Source organism: Salmo salar, chromosome 17 (genome assembly GCF_965601325.2).
Source record: "Salmo salar chromosome 17, fSalSal1, whole genome shotgun sequence".
Taxonomy (NCBI): domain Eukaryota; kingdom Metazoa; phylum Chordata; class Actinopteri; order Salmoniformes; family Salmonidae; genus Salmo; species Salmo salar.
The window spans coordinates 25,955,543-25,975,000 of record NC_138307.1 but is presented as its reverse complement, the minus strand read 5'-3'; the positions used below and the strand labels follow the sequence as shown (position 1 = coordinate 25,975,000).

At 49.2% G+C, this 19,458-nt stretch overlaps 1 protein-coding gene across 1 annotated transcript in view; it reads right to left on the bottom strand.

Moving 5' to 3' along the window:
* Positions 1 to 19,458, bottom strand: part of LOC145861328 (cilia- and flagella-associated protein 47) — a 45,908-nt gene that overhangs the window by 16,874 nt on the left and 9,576 nt on the right. The window contains exons 13-16 of the mRNA XM_082963306.1: positions 12,435 to 12,547; positions 7,451 to 7,610; positions 512 to 600; positions 235 to 354 (exon numbers count right to left, since the gene is read on the bottom strand). Of these exons, the coding sequence (XP_082819432.1) occupies positions 235 to 354; positions 512 to 600; positions 7,451 to 7,610; positions 12,435 to 12,547 (482 nt within the window). The remainder of the gene's footprint in view (positions 1 to 234; positions 355 to 511; positions 601 to 7,450; positions 7,611 to 12,434; positions 12,548 to 19,458) is intronic.

The following is a 19,458-nucleotide window of genomic DNA, read 5'->3' as shown; positions in this document are numbered from 1 at the left end:
TTCCCTCAGATTATACAGATTCACAAAGAATTCGAAAACAATTCACATTTTTATAAACTCCCATATCTACTGTGTGAAATACCACAGTGTGACATCACAACAGCAAGATTTACCATTCTAAATACAACCCATATTTATGTTTATTTATTTTCCCTTTTGTACTTTAACCATTTGCATTATAACACTGTATATAGACATAATGACGTGTGTGTGTGTGTGTGTGTGTGTGTTAACCTGGTGTTGTTGTCTGAGCTGGGGTTGGTCCTAAAGGAGAACTGTTGAATGAGCCTCTCCTGACTGTCCTGACTCTTCTCCACCTGCAACAGGTTGGCTTTAGACTCCACCAACACCACCCTGACAAACACACATAGGACAGGGGTAATTTACACACACACACACACACACACACACACACACACACACACACACACACACACACACACACACACACACACACACACACACACACACACACACACACACACACACACACACACACACACACACACACCTGAACTTGGCATCCTTGCTGAAAGGGTTTTTTACTTGAAGTTGGAGCTCCTTCAGCTGGTAACATGGAGATTTACACTTCACTATCCCCTGGATGGAGACAGAGAGACAGAGAGAGAGAGAGAGAGAGACAGGGAGAGTGAGAGAGAGAGAGAGACAGAAAGAGAGAGACAGAGAGAGACAGAGAGAGAGAGAGATAGGGAGAGAGAGAGACAGAGAGAGAGATAGGGAGAGAGAGAGAGCAGAAAGAGAAAGACAGAGAGAGACAGAGAGAGAGAGAGAGAGAGAGAGAGAGATAGGGAGAGAGAGAGAGACAGAGAGAGAGAGATAGGGAGAGAGAGAGAGAGACAGAAAGAGAAAGACAGAGAGAGATAGGGAGAGAGAGAGACAGAGAGAGAGATAGGGAGAGAGAGAGAGACAGAAAGAGAGATAGGGAGAGAGAGAGAGACAGAAAGAGAAAGACAGAGAGAGAGAGACAGAGGGAGACAGAGAGAGAGAGAGAGATAGGGAGAGAGAGACACACACAGAGAGAGAGAGAGAGACAGAGAGAGACAGACAGAGAGAGAGAGACAGGGAGAGAGAGATAGGGAGAGAGAGACACACACAGAGAGAGAGAGAGAGACAGAGAGAGACAGACAGAGAGAGAGAGACAGGGAGAGAGAGACAGGGAGAGAGAGACACACACAGAGAGAGAGAGAGAGACAGAGAGAGACAGACAGAGAGAGAGAGACAGGGAGAGAGAGATAGGGAGAGAGAGACACACACAGAGACACAGAGAGAGAGACAGAGAGAGAGACAGAGAGAGACAGACAGAGAGAGAGAGAAACACACAGAGACAGAGAGAGAGAGAGAGAGAGAGAGAGAGAGAGAGAGAGAGAGAGAGAGAGAGAGAGGAGAGGGAGGAGAACACAAAGACATTGTACAACTCCCACAGTAGCAGTCATTCAGCAGCCACCATGATGTAAGCGGACATGCAGCGTCGACACCATAGAAATAGAAATATAACCATTTCCTGTTCTGCTGATACATTGTGCTGCCATGGGAACAGTGAATGGTGAACCCCTGCCTGCCCAGAGGACAAGCTGTTCTGGAGGTGTCCCAAATTATACCCTGTTCCATATGTAGTGCACTACTTTTGACCAGCGCCCATAGGGAAATAGGGTGCCATTTGAGACACACTACCCAGGTCTCTATAGAAAGTAAAGTAGTGTAGGCACTGACGGAGTCACTGTTCTATTGGCAACTGAACAAAGGGTTCAAAACAACGGCGCCGCAGAAGGGGCAGACGGAGCGGCCTCCTGGTCAGGCTCCGTAGACGTGCACATTGCCCACCGCTCCCGAGTATACTACTCGCCAATATCAGGTCTCTTGGCAACAAGGTAGATGAAATTCGAGCAAGGGTTGCCTTCCAGAGAGACATCAGAGTATGTAACATTCTCTGTTTCACGGAAAAATGTCTCTCTCGGGATATGTTGTCGGAATCAGTTCAGCCACCGGGCTTCTCCATGCATCGTGCCAACAGAGATAAACAGCTCTCTGGGAAGAGGAAGGGCGGGGGTGTATGCTTCATGATTAATGACTCATGGTGTAATCATAACAACATACAGGATCTCAAGTCCTTCTGCTCACCCGACCTAGAATTCCTTACTATCAAATGCCGGCCATATTATCTCCCAATAGAATTCTCGTCAGTTATCGTCACAGCTGTGTACATTCCCCCTCAAGCAGACACCAAGACGTCCCTCAAAGAACTTCACTGGACTCTATGTAAATTGGAAACCATATATCCTGAGGCTGCATTTATTGTAGCTGGGGATTTTAACAAAGCAAATTTGATAACAAGGCTACCTAAATTCTATCAGCATATTGATTGCACTACGCGCGGGTGTAATACACTGGATCACTGCTACTCTAACTTCCACGATGCATACAAAGACCTCCCCCGCTTTCCCTTTGGCAAATCCGACCACGACTCTATCTTGCTCCTATCGTCTTACAGGCAGAAACTCAAACAGGATGTACCAGTGACTAGAACCATTCAACGCTGGTCTGACCAATCGGAATCCACGCTTCAAGATTGTTTTGATCACGCGGACTGGGATATGTTCCGGTCAGCCTCAGACAACAACATTGATCTATACACTTGTTTTATAGCACACTGTATTACTTATACAACTAATATAAGGACAGGACATGAGACGGGAGTAGAAATTAACGTGGGCATTGTTTAATGCATTTCACAGGAAGAACATTCCAAGCATTTCAACGTAGGTAAGCAAGGGGGGGTTACAAAGGGACAAAACTAGAATATCAATACACAACATATTCCTCCCCCTTTACCTTTGATGACTCATTAGGAAAAAGTAAATATTCACTGTTTTGCCTATTGTTTTCTTTTTAATATAAGTTCTCTTAATGTAAATAAATGAGCTTTTTCAGAATAACCTTTTCTAAACTAGGGATAGAGGGTAGACTGCCTCAGTCCCCAGACTTAACCCTGGGGTGTATTCTGCCACAATGTCGGAGGTTAGTCTGAACTAAATAGTCAACCTGTCAGGGGGTCGTCTTTCTCTTGCAGGGTAATGACGACGTACAGGTGAGTCTACAGTCACATTATCTCTGAGTCTGAGTGGTGATGGTGTATGCCCAGACTGAGGTGCATGACTGAATACAAACAGTGTAGCAATTCCATCCGCAAGGCAATCAAACAAGCTAAGCGTCAGTACAGAGACAAAGCGGAGTCGCAATTCAACGGCTCAGACACGAGAGGTATGTGGCAGGATCTACAGTCAATCACAGACTACAAAAGAAAAACCAGCCCCGTCGCGGATCACGATGTCTTGCTCCCAAACAGACTAAACAACTTGTTTGCTCGCTTTGAGGACAATACAGTGCCACTAACATGGCCCGCTACCAAAACCTGCGGGCTCTCCTTCACTGCAGCCAACGTGAGTAAAACATTTAAACGTGTTAACCCTCGCAAGGCTGCAGGCCCAGATGGCATCCCCAGCCGCGTCCTCAGAGCATGCGCAGACCAGCTGGCTGGTGTGTTTACAGACATATTCAATCAATCCTTATCCCAGTCTGCTGTCCCCACATGCTTCAAGAGGGCCACCATTGTTCCTGTTCCCAAGAAAGCTAAGGTAACTGAGCTAAATGACTATCGCCCCGTAGCACTCACTTCCGTCATCATGAAGTGCTTTGAGAGACTAGTCAAGGATCATATCACCTCCACCCTACCTGACACCCAAACCCACTCCAATTTGCTTACCGACCCAATAGGTCCACAGACGACGCAATCGCCATCACACTGCACACTGCCCTAACCCATCTGGACAAGAGGAATACCTATGTAAGAATTCTGTTCATCGACTACAGCTCAGCATTCAACACCATAGTACCCTCCAAGCTCATTATCAAGCTGGAGGCCCTGGGTCTCAACCCCGCCCTGTGTAATTGGGTCCTGGACTTTCTGACAGGCCGCTCCCAGGTGGTGAAAGTAAGAAACAACGTCTCCACTTCACTGACCCGCAACACTGGGGCCCCACAAGGGTGCGTTCTCAGCCCTCTCCTGTACTCCCTGTTCACCCACGACTGTGTGGCCATGCACGCATCCAACTCAATCATCAAGTTTGCAGACGACACTACAGTGGTAGGCTTGATTACCAACAACGACGAGATGGCCTACAGGGAGGAGGTGAGGGACCTCGGAGTGTGGTGTCAGGAAAATAACCTCTCACTCAATGTCAACAAAACAAAGGAGATGATGGTGGACTTCAGGAAACAGCAGAGGGAGCAGCCCCCCCATCCACATCGAGGGAACAGTAGTGGAGAGGGTGGAGAGTTTTAAGTTCCTCGGCATACACATCACGGACAAACTGAAATGGTCCACCCACACAGACAGCGTGGTGAAGAAGGCGCAGCAGCGCCTCTTCAACCTCAGGAGGCTGAAGAAATTCGGCTTGTCACCAAAAACACTCACAAACCTTTACAGATGCACAATCAAGAGCATCCTGTCGGGCTGTATCACGCGTGGTACGGCAGCTGCTCTGCCCATAACCGGAAGGTTCTCCAGAGGGTAGTGAGGTCTGCACAACGCATCACCGGGTGCAAACTACCTGCCCTCCAGGACACCACACCACCCGATGTCACAGGAAGGCCAAAAAGATCATCAAGGACAGCAACCACCCGAGCCACTGCCTGTTCACCCCGCTAACATCCAGAAGGCGAGGTCAGTACAGGTGCATCAAAGCTGGAACCGAGAGACTGAAAAACAGCTTCTAGCTCAAGGCCATCAGACTGTTAAACAGCCATCACTAACACAGAGGCTGCTGCCAACATTGAGACCCAATCACTGGCCACTTTAATAAATGGGTCACTAGTCACTTTAAACAATTCCACTTTAAATAATGTTTACATATCTTACATTACTCATATCATTGTTTATACTGTATTTTATACCATCTATTGCACCTTGCCTATGCCGCTCGGCCATCGCTCATCCATATATTTATATGTACATATTCTCATTCACTCCTTTAGATTTGTGTGTATTAGGTAGTTGTTGTGAAATTGTTAGATTACTTGTTAGATATTACTGCACTGTCGGAACTAGAAGCACAAACATTTTGCTACACTCGCATTAACATCTGCTAACCATGTGTATGTGACCAATACAATTTGATTTGATTCAGGACAATAAATGATTGTGAGGTGTCATATACATAGTGAATTATTGTGAGATGTTATATACATAGTGAATTATTGTGAGGTGTTAAATACATAGTGAATTATTGTGAGATGTTATATACAGTTGAAGTGGGAAGTTTACATACACCTTAGCCAAATACATTTAAACTCTGTTTTTCACAATTCCTGACATTTAATTCTAGTAACAATTCCCTGTCTTAGGTCAGTTAAGATCACCACTTTATTTTAAGAATGTGAAATATCAGAATAGTAGTAGAGAGAATGATTTATTTCATCACTTTCCCAGTGGGTCAGAAGTTTACATACACTCAATTACTATTTGGTAGCATTGCCTTTAAATTGTTTAACTTGGGTCAAAAGTGTCGGGTAGCCTTCCACAAGCTTCCCACAATAAGTTGGGTGAATTTTGGCCCATTCCTCTTGACAAAGCTGGTGTAACTGAGTCAGGTTTGTGGGCTTCCTTGTTCGCACGCTTTTTCAGTTCTGCCCACACATTTTCTATAGGATTGAAGTCAGTGTTTTGTGATGGCCACTCCAATACCTTGACTTTGTTGTCCTTAAGCCATTTTGCCACAACTTTGGAAGTATGGTTGGGGTCATTGTCCATTTGGAAGACCCATTTGCGACCAAGCTTTAACTTCCTGACTGATGTCTTGAGATGTTGCTTCAATATATCCACAATTTTCCCTCCTCATGATAACATCTATTTTGTGAAGTGCGCCAGTCCCTCCTTCAGCAAAGCACCTCCACAACATGATGCTGCCACCCCCATGCTTCACGGTTGGGATGGTGTTCTTCGGCTTGCAAGCCTCCCCCTTTTTCCTCAAAACATAACGATGCTCATTATGGCCAAACAGTTCTATTTTTGTTTCATCAGACCAGTGGACATTTCTCCAAAAAGTACGATCTTTGTCCACATGCGCCGTTGCAAACCGTAGTCTGGCTTTTTTATGGTGGTTTTGGAGCAGTGGCTTCTTCCTTGCTGAGTGGCCTTTCAGGTTATGTCGATATAGGACTCGTTTTACTGTGGATATAGATACTTTTGTACCTGTTTCCTCCACCATCTTCACAAGGTCCTTTGCTGTTGTTCTGGGATTGATTTGCACTTTTCGCACAAACGCACGTTCATCTCTAGGAGACAGAACACGTCTCCTTCCTGAGCGGTATGACGGCTGCATGGTCCCATGGTGTTAATACTTGCGTACTAATGTTTGTACAGATTAACATGGTACCTTCAGGCATTTGGAAATTGCTCCCAAGGATAAACCAGACTTGTGGAGGTCTCCAATGTTGGTCTTGGCTTATTTCTTTTGATTTTCCCATGATGTCAAGCAAAGAGGCACTGAGTTTGAAGGTAGACATTGAAATACATCCCCAGGTACACCTCCAATTGACTCAAATAATGTCAATTAGCCTATCAGAAGCTTCTAAAGCCATGACATCATTTTCTGGAATTTTCCAAGCTGTTTAAAGGCACAGTCAACTTAGTGTATGTAAACTTCTGACCCATTGAAATTGTGATACAGTGAATTATAAGTGAAATAATCTGTCTGTAAACAATTGTTGGAAAAATGACTTGTGTCATGCACAAAGTAGATGTCCTAACCGACTTGCCAAAACTATAGTCTGTTAACAAGAAATTTGTGGAGTGGTTGAAAAGCGAGTTTTAATGACTCCAACGTAAGTGTCTGTAAACTTCCGACTTCAACTGTACATAGCGAATGGTGTTATATACTGTACATAGTGAATGGTGTTATATACTGTACATAGCGAATGGTGTTATATACAGTACATAGTGAATGGTGTTATATAGTGTACATAGTGAATGGTGTTATATACTGTACATAGTGAATGGTGTTATATACAGTACATAGTGAATGGTGTTATATACAGTACATAGTGAATGGTGTTATATACAGTACATAGTGAATGGTGTTATGTACAGTACATAGTGAATGGTGTTATGTACAGTACATAGTGAATGGTGTTATATACTGTACATAGTGAATGGTGTTATATACTGTACATAGTGAATGGTGTTATATACAGTACATAGTGAATGGTGTTATATACAGTACATAGTGAATGGTGTTATATACAGTACATAGTGAATGGTGTTATATACTGTACATAGTGAATGGCAACTGGAGGAGACTGTGTGTGTGTGTGTGTGTGTGTGTGTGTGTGTGTGTGTGTGTGTGTGTGTGTGTGTGTGTGTGTGTGCGCTCACGCTGGGGGTGATGTGTGTGACCTGGGTCTTGAGGCTGAAGGCCAGGGTGGCTCCAGAGGGGCTGGCTGAGGAGGCAGAGCGTGATGTCAGCAGTAGCACCGCCTCCATGGGCCTCAGGAAGGAACAGGAGTACTGCACGGTCACCTCCACACCACGCCCCCTAGTGGAGAGGAGGACAGAGTGTAAGGGTCAACTATAAGGTGGGGGCAGAGATGGGGAAAGCCATGGGATTAATGGAACACCAGTCTAGACACTGAACACCAGTTGAGAAACAGGCAGCCAGTTAACTCTAACACAGTTAGACAGAGAGAAAGAGAGCCAGGCTAGAGAGAGAAAGACAGAGCCAGGATAGACAGAGAAAGACAGAGCCAGGATAGACAGAGAAAGACAGAGCCAGGACAGACAGAGAAAGACAGAACCAGGATAGACAGAGAAAGACTGAGCCAGGATAGACAGAGAAAGACAGAGCCAGGATAGACAGAGCCAGGATAGACAGAGCCAGGATAGACAGAGAAAGACAGAGCCAGGATAGACAGAGAAAGACAGAGCCAGGATAGACAGAGAAAGACAGAGCCAGGATAGACAGAGAAAGACAGAGCCAGGATAGACAGAGAAAGACAGAGCCAGGATAGACAGAGCCAGGATAGACAGAGAAAGACAGAGCCAGGATAGACAGAGAAAGACAGAGCCAGGATAGACAGAGAAAGACAGAACCAGGATAGACAGAGAAAGACTGAGCCAGGATAGACAGAGAAAGACAGAGCCAGGATAGACAGAGCCAGGATAGACAGAGCCAGGATAGACAGAGAAAGACAGAGCCAGGACAGACAGAGAAAGACAGAACCAGGATAGACAGAGAAAGACTGAGCCAGGATAGACAGAGAAAGACAGAGCCAGGATAGACAGAGCCAGGATAGACAGAGCCAGGATAGACAGAGAAAGACAGAGCCAGGATAGACAGAGAAAGACAGAGCCAGGATAGACAGAGAAAGACAGAGCCAGGATAGACAGAGAAAGACAGAGCCAGGATAGACAGAGCCAGGATAGACAGAGAAAGACAGAGCCAGGATAGACAGAGAAAGACAGAGCCAGGATAGACAGAGAAAGACAGAACCAGGATAGACAGAGAAAGACTGAGCCAGGATAGACAGAGAAAGACAGAGCCAGGATAGACAGAGCCAGGATAGACAGAGCCAGGATAGACAGAGAAAGACTGAGCCAGGATAGACAGAGAAAGACAGAGCCAGGATAGACAGAGAAAGACAGAGCCAGGATAGACAGAGAAAGACAGAGCCAGGATAGACAGAGCCAGGATAGACAGAGAAAGACAGAGCCAGGATAGACAGAGAAATACAGAGCCAGGATAGACAGAGAAAGACTGCACACTATTACGTAAGATAATCCTCTTTACAGACACACGTGTTTCACAGCAGCTGATAATCAGATAAATTGATGCACCAAAATGAACGAATGTCGGGAATCACCACAGATGACACATTATCAGTATGGATGAGCCTAGTATGTTGATATTTGTTGCTTACTGCATTAGATTTGACTAAACAGTACATTCTAAATAGTACGCAGTATGACTACTACACAGTATGTAGTTTTAGTAAGCAGTAGACCAGACAGATTTCAGTCAGTCAGAAGAGATGAGATGGGAAATGATCTTCATCTCACAAGGTAACTGAGCAGAATAGCTTCTGGAGGATCACTGCTGTCCCACAGGGTTAGGAGTTATGGTTAGGGGTTATGGTTAGGGGTTATGGGTTATGGTTAGGGGTTATGGTCATGGTTAGGGGTTATGGTCATGGTTAGGGGTTATGGTCATGGTTAGGGGTTATGGTTATGGTTAGGGGTTATGGTTAGGGGTTATGGTTAGGGGTTATGGTTAGGGGTTATGGGTTATGGTTATGGGTTATGGTTAGGGGTTATGGGTTATGTATATGGGTTATGGTTAGGAGTTATGGTTAGGGGTTATGGTTAGGGGTTATGGTTAGGGGTTAGGGGTTATGGTTATGGGTTATGGGTTATGCTTAGGGGTTATGGTTAGGGGTTATGGGTTATGGTTAGGGGTTATGGGTTATGGTTAGGAGTTATGGTTAGGAGTTATGGTTAGGGGTTATGGTTAGGGGTTATGGTTAGGGGTTATGGGTTATGGTTAATGGGTTATGGGTTATGGTTAGGGGTTATGGGTTATGGTTAGGGGTTATGGTTAGGGGTTAGGGGATATGGGTTATGGTTAGGGGTTATGGGTTATGGTTATGGGTTATGGTTAGGGGTTAGGGGTTATGGTTAGGGGTTATGGGTTATGGTTAGGAGTTATGGTTAGGGGTTATGGTTAGGGGTTATGGGTTATGGTTATGGGTTATGGTTAGGAGTTATGGTTAGGGGTTATGGTTAGGGGTTATGGGTTATGGTTAGGGGTTATGGTTATGGGTTATGGTTAGGGGTTATGGTTAGGGGTTATGGGCTATGGTTAGGAGTTATGGTTAGGGGTTATGGTTAGGGGTAGGGGTTATGGTTAGGGGTTATGGTCATGGTTAGGGGTTATGTTCATGGTTAGGGGTTATGGGTTATGGTTAGGAGTTATGGTTAGGGGTTATGTTCATGGTTAGGGGTTATGGTCATGGTTAGGGGTTATGGTTATGGGTTATGGTTAGGGGTTATGGTTATGGGTTATGGTTAGGGGTTATGGGTTATGGGTTATGGTTAGGGGTTATGGTTAGGGGTTATGGTTAGGGGTTATGGTTAGGGGTTATGGTTAGGGGTTATGGGTTATGGTTAGGGGTTATGGGTTATGGTTATGGGTTATGGTTAGGGGTTATGGGTTATGGTTATGGGTTATGGTTAGGGGTTATGGGTTATGGTTATGGGTTATGGGTTAGGTTAGGGGTTATGGTTAGGGGTTATGGGTTATGGTTAGGGGTTATGGGTTATGGTTAGGGGTTATGGTCATGGTTAGGGGTTATGGTCATGGTTAGGGGTTATGGTCATGGTTAGGGGTTATGGTCATGGTTAGGGGTTATGGTCATGGTTAGGGGTTATGGTTAGGGGTTATGGTTATGGGTTATGGTTAGGGGTTATGGGTTATGGTTAGGGGTTATGGTTAGGGGTTATGGTTAGGGGTTATTGGTTATGGTTATGGGTTATGGTTAGGGGTTAAGGGTTATGGTTAGGGGTTATGGTTAGGGGTAGGGGGTATGGCTAGGGGTTATGGTCATGGTTAGGGGTTATGTTTATGGTTAGGGGTTATGGTCATGGTTAGGGGTTATGGTTATGGGTCATGGTTAGGGGTTATGGTTATGGGTTATGGTTAGGGGTTATGGTTAGGGGTTATGGGTTATGGTTAGGGGTTATGGTTAAGGATTAGGGGTTATGGTTAGGGTTATGGTTAGGGGTTATGGTTAGGGGTAGGGGTTAAGGGTTATGGTTAGGGGTTATGGTTAGGGGTTATGGTTAGGGGTTAAGGGTTATGGTTAGGGGTTATGGTTATGGGTTATGGTTAGGGGTTATGGTCATGGTTAGGGGTTATGGTCATGGTTAGGGGTTATGGTCATGGTTAGGGGTTATGGTCATGGTTAGGGGTTATGGTCATGGTTAGGGGTTATGGTCATGGTTAGGGGTTATGGTTAAGGGTTATGGTTAGGGGTTATGGTTAGGGGTTATGGTTAGGGGTTATGGTTAGGGATAGGGGTTATGGTTAGGGGTTATGGTTAGGGGTTATGGTTATGGGTCATGGTTAGGGGTTATGGTTATGGGTTATGGTTAGGGGTTATGGTTAGGGGTTATGGGTTATGGTTAGGGGTTATGGTTAAGGATTAGGGGTTATGGTTAGGGTTATGGTTAGGGGTTATGGTTAGGGGTAGGGGTTAAGGGTTATGGTTAGGGGTTATGGTTAGGGGTTATGGTTAGGGGTTAAGGGTTATGGTTAGGGGTTATGGTTATGGGTTATGGTTAGGGGTTATGGTCATGGTTAGGGGTTATGGTCATGGTTAGGGGTTATGGTCATGGTTAGGGGTTATGGTCATGGTTAGGGGTTATGGTCATGGTTAGGGGTTATGGTCATGGTTAGGGGTTATGGTTAAGGGTTATGGTTAGGGGTTATGGTTAGGGGTTATGGTTAGGGGTTATGGTTAGGGATAGGGGTTATGGTTAGGGGTTATGGTTAGGGGTTAAGGGTTATGGTTAGGGGTTATGGTTAGGGGTTATGGTTATGGGTTATGGTTAGGGGTTATGGTTAGGGGTTATGGGTTATGGTTAGGGGTTATGGTTAAGGATTAGGGGTTATGGTTAGGGTTATGGTTAGGGGTTATGGTTAGGGGTAGGGGTTAAGGGTTATGGTTTAAGGGTTATGGTTAGGGGTTATGGTTATGGGTTATGGTCATGGTTAGGGGTTATGGTCATGGTTAGGGGTTATGGTCATGGTTAGGGGTTATGGTTAGGGGTTATGGTTAGGGGTTATGGTTAGGGGTTATGGTTAGGGATAGGGGTTATGGTTAGGGGTTATGGTTAGGGGTTAAGGGTTATGGTTAGGGGTTATGGTTAGGGGTTATGGTTAGGGGTAGGGGTTATGGTTAGGGGTTATGGTTAGGGGTTAAGGGTTATGGTTAGGGGTTATGGTTAGGGGTTAAGGGTTATGGTTAGGGGTTATGTTTATGGTTATGGGTTATGGTCATGGTTATGGGTTATGGTTAGGGGTTATGGTTAGGGCTTAGGGGTTATGGTTAGGGGTTATGGTTAGGGGTTAGGAGTTATGGTTAGGGGTTATGGTTAGGGGTTATGGTTAGGGGTTATGGTTAGAGGTTATGGTTAGGGGTTATGGTTAGGGGTTAGGGGTTATGGTTAGGGGTTATGGTTAGGGGTTAGGAGTTATGGTTAGGGGTTATGGTTAGGGGTTAGGGGTTATGGTTATGGGATATGGTTAGGGGTTAGGGTTAAGGGTTATGGTTAGGGGTTATGGGTTAGAGATAGAAGGGCTTACTTAGGAGGGATGGTGATGGAAGCTCCTTGGGGCAAAGAGAAATGATGGGCCTCGTTCCCTACGATGGAGGCATGGTAGAACATCAGTCTGGAGGACGGGCTCTTCAGACGCACCTGGAGCGCACACACACACACACACACACACACACACACACACACACACACCACACACACACACACACACACACACAGGTAAATGTGAATAATTGTCATACGATGTGTACACACCAAGGCAACGTGAATGATCTTCCCTTTCAGAAAAGGATCTGATTGAACTGCTTTAGAAGGTGTAAGACAGGGTTACCCAGGGCTAGTGCTGTGTGATGGAGAGAGAGACCTGCCTGCTTGGTGAAGGTGTGGTGCAGGCTGTAAGACAGGGTTACCCAGGGCTAGTGCTGTGTGATGGAGAGAGAGACCTGCCTGCTTGGTGAAGGTGTGGTGCAGGCTGTAAGACAGGGTTACCCAGGGCTAGTGCTGTGTGATGGAGAGAGAGAGACCTGCCTGCTTGGTGAAGGTGTGGTGCAGGCTGTAAGACAGGGTTACCCAGGGCTAGTGCTGTGTGATGGAGAGAGAGAGACCTGCCTGCTTGGTGAAGGTGTGGTGCAGGCTGTAAGACAGGGTTACCCAGGGCTAGTGCTGTGTGATGGAGAGAGAGAGACCTGCCTGCTTGGTGAAGGTGTGGTGCAGGCTGTAAGACAGGGTTACCCAGGGCTAGTGCTGTGTGATGGAGAGAGAGAGCCTGCCTGCTTGGTGAAGGTGTGGTGCAGGCTGTAAGACAGGGTTACCCAGGGCTAGTGCTGTGTGATGGAGAGAGAGAGACCTGCCTGCTTGGTGAAGGTGTGGTGCAGGCTGTAAGACAGGGTTACCCAGGGCTAGTGCTGTGTGATGGAGAGAGAGAGACCTGCCTGCTTGGTGAAGGTGTGGTGCAGGCTGTAAGACAGGGTTACCCAGGGCTAGTGCTGTGTGATGGAGAGAGAGAGACCTGCCTGCTTGGTGAAGGTGTGGTGCAGGCTGTAAGACAGGGTTACCCAGGGCTAGTGCTGTGTGATGGAGAGAGAGAGACCTGCCTGCTTGGTGAAGGTGTGGTGCAGGCTGTAAGACAGGGTTACCCAGGGCTAGTGCTGTGTGATGGAGAGAGAGAGACCTGCCTGCTTGGTGAAGGTGTGGTGCAGGCTGTAAGACAGGGTTACCCAGGGCTAGTGCTGTGTGATGGAGAGAGAGAGACCTGCCTGCTTGGTGAAGGTGTGGTGCAGGCTGTAAGACAGGGTTACCCAGGGCTAGTGCTGTGTGATGGAGAGAGAGAGACCTGCCTGCTTGGTGAAGGTGTGGTGCAGGCTGTAAGACAGGGTTACCCAGGGCTAGTGCTGTGTGATGGAGAGAGAGAGACCTGCCTGCTTGGTGAAGGTGTGGTGCAGGCTGTAAGACAGGGTTACCCAGGGCTAGTGCTGTGTGATGGAGAGAGAGAGACCTGCCTGCTTGGTGAAGGTGTGGTGCAGGCTGTAAGACAGGGTTACCCAGGGCTAGTGCTGTGTGATGGAGAGAGAGAGACCTGCCTGCTTGGTGAAGGTGTGGTGCAGGCTGTAAGACAGGGTTACCCAGGGCTAGTGCTGTGTGATGGAGAGAGAGAGAGACCTGCCTGCTTGGTGAAGGTGTGGTGCAGGCTGTAAGACAGGGTTACCCAGGGCTAGTGCTGTGTGATGGAGAGAGAGAGACCTGCCTGCTTGGTGAAGGTGTGGTGCAGGCTGTAAGACAGGGTTACCCAGGGCTAGTGCTGTGTGATGGAGAGAGAGAGAGACCTGCCTGCTTGGTGAAGGTGTGGTGCAGGCTGTAAGACAGGGTTACCCAGGGCTAGTGCTGTGTGATGGAGAGAGAGAGACCTGCCTGCTTGGTGAAGGTGTGGTGCAGGCTGTAAGACAGGGTTACCCAGGGCTAGTGCTGTGTGATGGAGAGAGAGAGACCTGCCTGCTTGGTGAAGGTGTGGTGCAGGCTGTAAGACAGGGTTACCCAGGGCTAGTGCTGTGTGATGGAGAGAGAGAGACCTGCCTGCTTGGTGAAGGTGTGGTGCAGGCTGTAAGACAGGGTTACCCAGGGCTAGTGCTGTGTGATGGAGAGAGAGAGACCTGCCTGCTTGGTGAAGGTGTGGTGCAGGCTGTAAGACAGGGTTACCCAGGGCTAGTGCTGTGTGATGGAGAGAGAGAGACCTGCCTGCTTGGTGAAGGTGTGGTGCAGGCTGTAAGACAGGGTTACCCAGGGCTAGTGCTGTGTGATGGAGAGAGAGAGACCTGCCTGCTTGGTGAAGGTGTGGTGCAGGCTGTAAGACAGGGTTACCCAGGGCTAGTGCTGTGTGATGGAGAGAGAGAGAGACCTGCCTGCTTGGTGAAGGTGTGGTGCAGGCTGTAAGACAGGGTTACCCAGGGCTAGTGCTGTGTGATGGAGAGAGAGAGACCTGCCTGCTTGGTGAAGGTGTGGTGCAGGCTGTAAGACAGGGTTACCCAGGGCTAGTGCTGTGTGATGGAGAGAGAGAGAGACCTGCCTGCTTGGTGAAGGTGTGGTGCAGGCTGTAAGACAGGGTTACCCAGGGCTAGTGCTGTGTGATGGAGAGAGAGAGACCTGCCTGCTTGGTGAAGGTGTGGTGCAGGCTGTAAGACAGGGTTACCCAGGGCTAGTGCTGTGTGATGGAGAGAGAGAGAGACCTGCCTGCTTGGTGAAGGTGTGGTGCAGGCTGTAAGACAGGGTTACCCAGGGCTAGTGCTGTGTGATGGAGAGAGAGAGAGACCTGCCTGCTTGGTGAAGGTGTGGTGCAGGCTGTAAGACAGGGTTACCCAGGGCTAGTGCTGTGTGATGGAGAGAGAGAGAGACCTGCCTGCTTGGTGAAGGTGTGGTGCAGGCTGTAAGACAGGGTTACCCAGGGCTAGTGCTGTGTGATGGAGAGAGAGAGACCTGCCTGCTTGGTGAAGGTGTGGTGCAGGCTGTAAGACAGGGTTACCCAGGGCTAGTGCTGTGTGATGGAGAGAGAGAGAGACCTGCCTGCTTGGTGAAGGTGTGGTGCAGGCTGTAAGACAGGGTTACCCAGGGCTAGTGCTGTGTGATGGAGAGAGAGAGACCTGCCTGCTTGGTGAAGGTGTGGTGCAGGCTGTAAGACAGGGTTACCCAGGGCTAGTGCTGTGTGATGGAGAGAGAGAGACCTGCCTGCTTGGTGAAGGTGTGGTGCAGGCTGTAAGACAGGGTTACCCAGGGCTAGTGCTGTGTGATGGAGAGAGAGAGACCTGCCTGCTTGGTGAAGGTGTGGTGCAGGCTGTAAGACAGGGTTACCCAGGGCTAGTGCTGTGTGATGGAGAGAGAGAGACCTGCCTGCTTGGTGAAGGTGTGGTGCAGGCTGTAAGACAGGGTTACCCAGGGCTAGTGCTGTGTGATGGAGAGAGAGACCTGCCTGCTTGGTGAAGGTGTGGTGCAGGCTGTAAGACAGGGTTACCCAGGGCTAGTGCTGTGTGATGGAGAGAGAGAGACCTGCCTGCTTGGTGAAGGTGTGGTGCAGGCTGTAAGACAGGGTTACCCAGGGCTAGTGCTGTGTGATGGAGAGAGAGAGACCTGCCTGCTTGGTGAAGGTGTGGTGCAGGCTGTAAGACAGGGTTACCCAGGGCTAGTGCTGTGTGATGGAGAGAGAGAGACCTGCCTGCTTGGTGAAGGTGTGGTGCAGGCTGTAAGACAGGGTTACCCAGGGCTAGTGCTGTGTGATGGAGAGAGAGAGAGACCTGCCTGCTTGGTGAAGGTGTGGTGCAGGCTGTAAGACAGGGTTACCCAGGGCTAGTGCTGTGTGATGGAGAGAGAGAGACCTGCCTGCTTGGTGAAGGTGTGGTGCAGGCTGTAAGACAGGGTTACCCAGGGCTAGTGCTGTGTGATGGAGAGAGAGAGAGACCTGCCTGTTTGGTGAAGGTGTGGTGCAGGCTGTAAGACAGGGTTACCCAGGGCTAGTGCTGTGTGATGGAGAGAGAGAGACCTGCCTGCTTGGTGAAGGTGTGGTGCAGGCTGTAAGACAGGGTTACCCAGGGCTAGTGCTGTGTGATGGAGAGAGAGAGAGACCTGCCTGCTTGGTGAAGGTGTGGTGCAGGCTGTAAGACAGGGTTACCCAGGGCTAGTGCTGTGTGATGGAGAGAGAGAGACCTGCCTGCTTGGTGAAGGTGTGGTGCAGGCTGTAAGACAGGGTTACCCAGGGCTAGTGCTGTGTGATGGAGAGAGAGAGACCTGCCTGCTTGGTGAAGGTGTGGTGCAGGCTGTAAGACAGGGTTACCCAGGGCTAGTGCTGTGTGATGGAGAGAGAGAGACCTGCCTGCTTGGTGAAGGTGTGGTGCAGGCTGTAAGACAGGGTTACCCAGGGCTAGTGCTGTGTGATGGAGAGAGAGAGAGACCTGCCTGCTTGGTGAAGGTGTGGTGCAGGCTGTAAGACAGGGTTACCCAGGGCTAGTGCTGTGTGATGGAGAGAGAGAGACCTGCCTGCTTGGTGAAGGTGTGGTGCAGGCTGTAAGACAGGGTTACCCAGGGCTAGTGCTGTGTGATGGAGAGAGAGAGAGACCTGCCTGTTTGGTGAAGGTGTGGTGCAGGCTGTAAGACAGGGTTACCCAGGGCTAGTGCTGTGTGATGGAGAGAGAGAGAGACCTGCCTGCTTGGTGAAGGTGTGGTGCAGGCTGTAAGACAGGGTTACCCAGGGCTAGTGCTGTGTGATGGAGAGAGAGAGAGACCTGCCTGCTTGGTGAAGGTGTGGTGCAGGCTGTAAGACAGGGTTACCCAGGGCTAGTGCTGTGTGATGGAGAGAGAGAGAGACCTGCCTGCTTGGTGAAGGTGTGGTGCAGGCTGTAAGACAGGGTTACCCAGGGCTAGTGCTGTGTGATGGAGAGAGAGAGAGACCTGCCTGCTTGGTGAAGGTGTGGTGCAGGCTGTAAGACAGGGTTACCCAGGGCTAGTGCTGTGTGATGGAGAGAGAGAGAGACCTGCCTGCTTGGTGAAGGTGTGGTGCAGGCTGTAAGACAGGGTTACCCAGGGCTAGTGCTGTGTGATGGAGAGAGAGGCCTGCCTGCTTGGTGAAGGTGTGGTGCAGGCTGTAAGACAGGGTTACCCAGGGCTAGTGCTGTGTGATGGAGAGAGAGAGAGACCTGCCTGCTTGGTGAAGGTGTGGTGCAGGCTGTAAGACAGGGTTACCCAGGGCTAGTGCTGTGTGATGGAGAGAGAGAGCCTGCCTGCTTGGTGAAGGTGTGGTGCAGGCTGTAAGACAGGGTTACCCAGGGCTAGTGCTGTGTGATGGAGAGAGAGAGCCTGCCTGCTTGGTGAAGGTGTGGTGCAGGCTGTAAGACAGGGTTACCCAGGGCTAGTGCTGTGTGATGGAGAGAGAGAGACCTGCCTGCTTGGTGAAGGTGTAGTGCAGGCTGTAAGACAGGGTTACCCAGGGCTAGTGCTGTGTGATGGAGAGAGAGAGAGACCTGCCTGCTTGGTGAAGGTGTGGTGCAGGCTGTAAGACAGGGTTACCCAGGGCTAGTGCTGTGTGATGGAGAGAGAGAGACCTGCCTGCTTGGTGAAGGTGTAGTGCAGGCTGTAAGACAGGGTTACCCAGGGCTAGTGCTGTGTGATGGAGAGAGAGACCTGCCTGCTTGGTGAAGGTGTGGTGCAGGCTGTAAGACAGGGTTACCCAGGGCTAGTGCTGTGTGATGGAGAGAGAGAGAGACCTGCCTGTTTGGTGAAGGTGTGGTGCAGGCTGTAAGACAGGGTTACCCAGGGCTAGTGCTGTGTGATGGAGAGAGAGACCTGCCTGCTTGGTGAAGGTGTGGTGCAGGCTGTAAGACAGGGTTACCCAGGGCTAGTGCTGTGTGATGGAGAGAGAGAGAGACCTGCCTGTTTGGTGAAGGTGTGGTGCAGGCTGTAAGACAGGGTTACCCAGGGCTAGTGCTGTGTGATGGAGAGAGAGAGAGACCTGCCTGCTTGGTGAAGGTGTGGTGCAGGCTGTAAGACAGGGTTACCCAGGGCTAGTGCTGTGTGATGGAGAGAGAGAGAGCCTGCCTGCTTGGTGAAGGTGTGGTGCAGGCTGTAAGACAGGGTTACCCAGGGCTAGTGCTGTGTGATGGGAGAGAGAGCCTGCCTGCTTGGTGAAGGTGTGGTGCAGGCTGTAAGACAGGGTTACCCAGGGCTAGTGCTGTGTGATGGAGAGAGAGAGACCTGCCTGCTTGGTGAAGGTGTGGTGCAGGCTGTAAGACAGGGTTACCCAGGGCTAGTGCTGTGTGATGGAGAGAGAGAGACCTGCCTGCTTGGTGAAGGTGTGGTGCAGGCTGTAAGACAGGGTTACCCAGGGCTAGTGCTGTGTGATGGAGAGAGAGACCTGCCTGCTTGGTGAAGGTGTGGTGCAGGCTGTAAGACAGGGTTACCCAGGGCTAGTGCTGTGTGATGGAGAGAGAGACCTGCCTGCTTGGTGAAGGTGTGGTGCAGGCTGTAAGACAGGGTTACCCAGGGCTAGTGCTGTGTGATGGAGAGAGAGAGAGACCTGCCTGCTTGGTGAAGGTGTGGTGCAGGCTGTAAGACAGGGTTACCCAGGGCTAGTGCTGTGTGATGGAGAGAGAGAGACCTGCCTGCTTGGTGAAGGTGTGGTGCAGGCTGTAAGACAGGGTTACCCAGGGCTAGTGCTGTGTGATGGAGAGAGAGAGACCTGCCTGCTTGGTGAAGGTGTGGTGCAGGCTGTAAGACAGGGTTACCCAGGGCTAGTGCTGTGTGATGGAGAGAGAGAGACCTGCCTGCTTGGTGAAGGTGTGGTGCAGGCTGTAAGACAGGGTTACCCAGGGCTAGTGCTGTGTGATGGAGAGAGAGAGAGACCTGCCTGCTTGGTGAAGGTGTGGTGCAGGCTGTAAGACAGGGTTACCCAGGGCTAGTGCTGTGTGATGGAGAGAGAGAGAGACCTGCCTGCTTGGTGAAGGTGTGGTGCAGGCTGTAAGACAGGGTTACCCAGGGCTAGTGCTGTGTGATGGAGAGAGAGAGACCTGCCTGCTTGG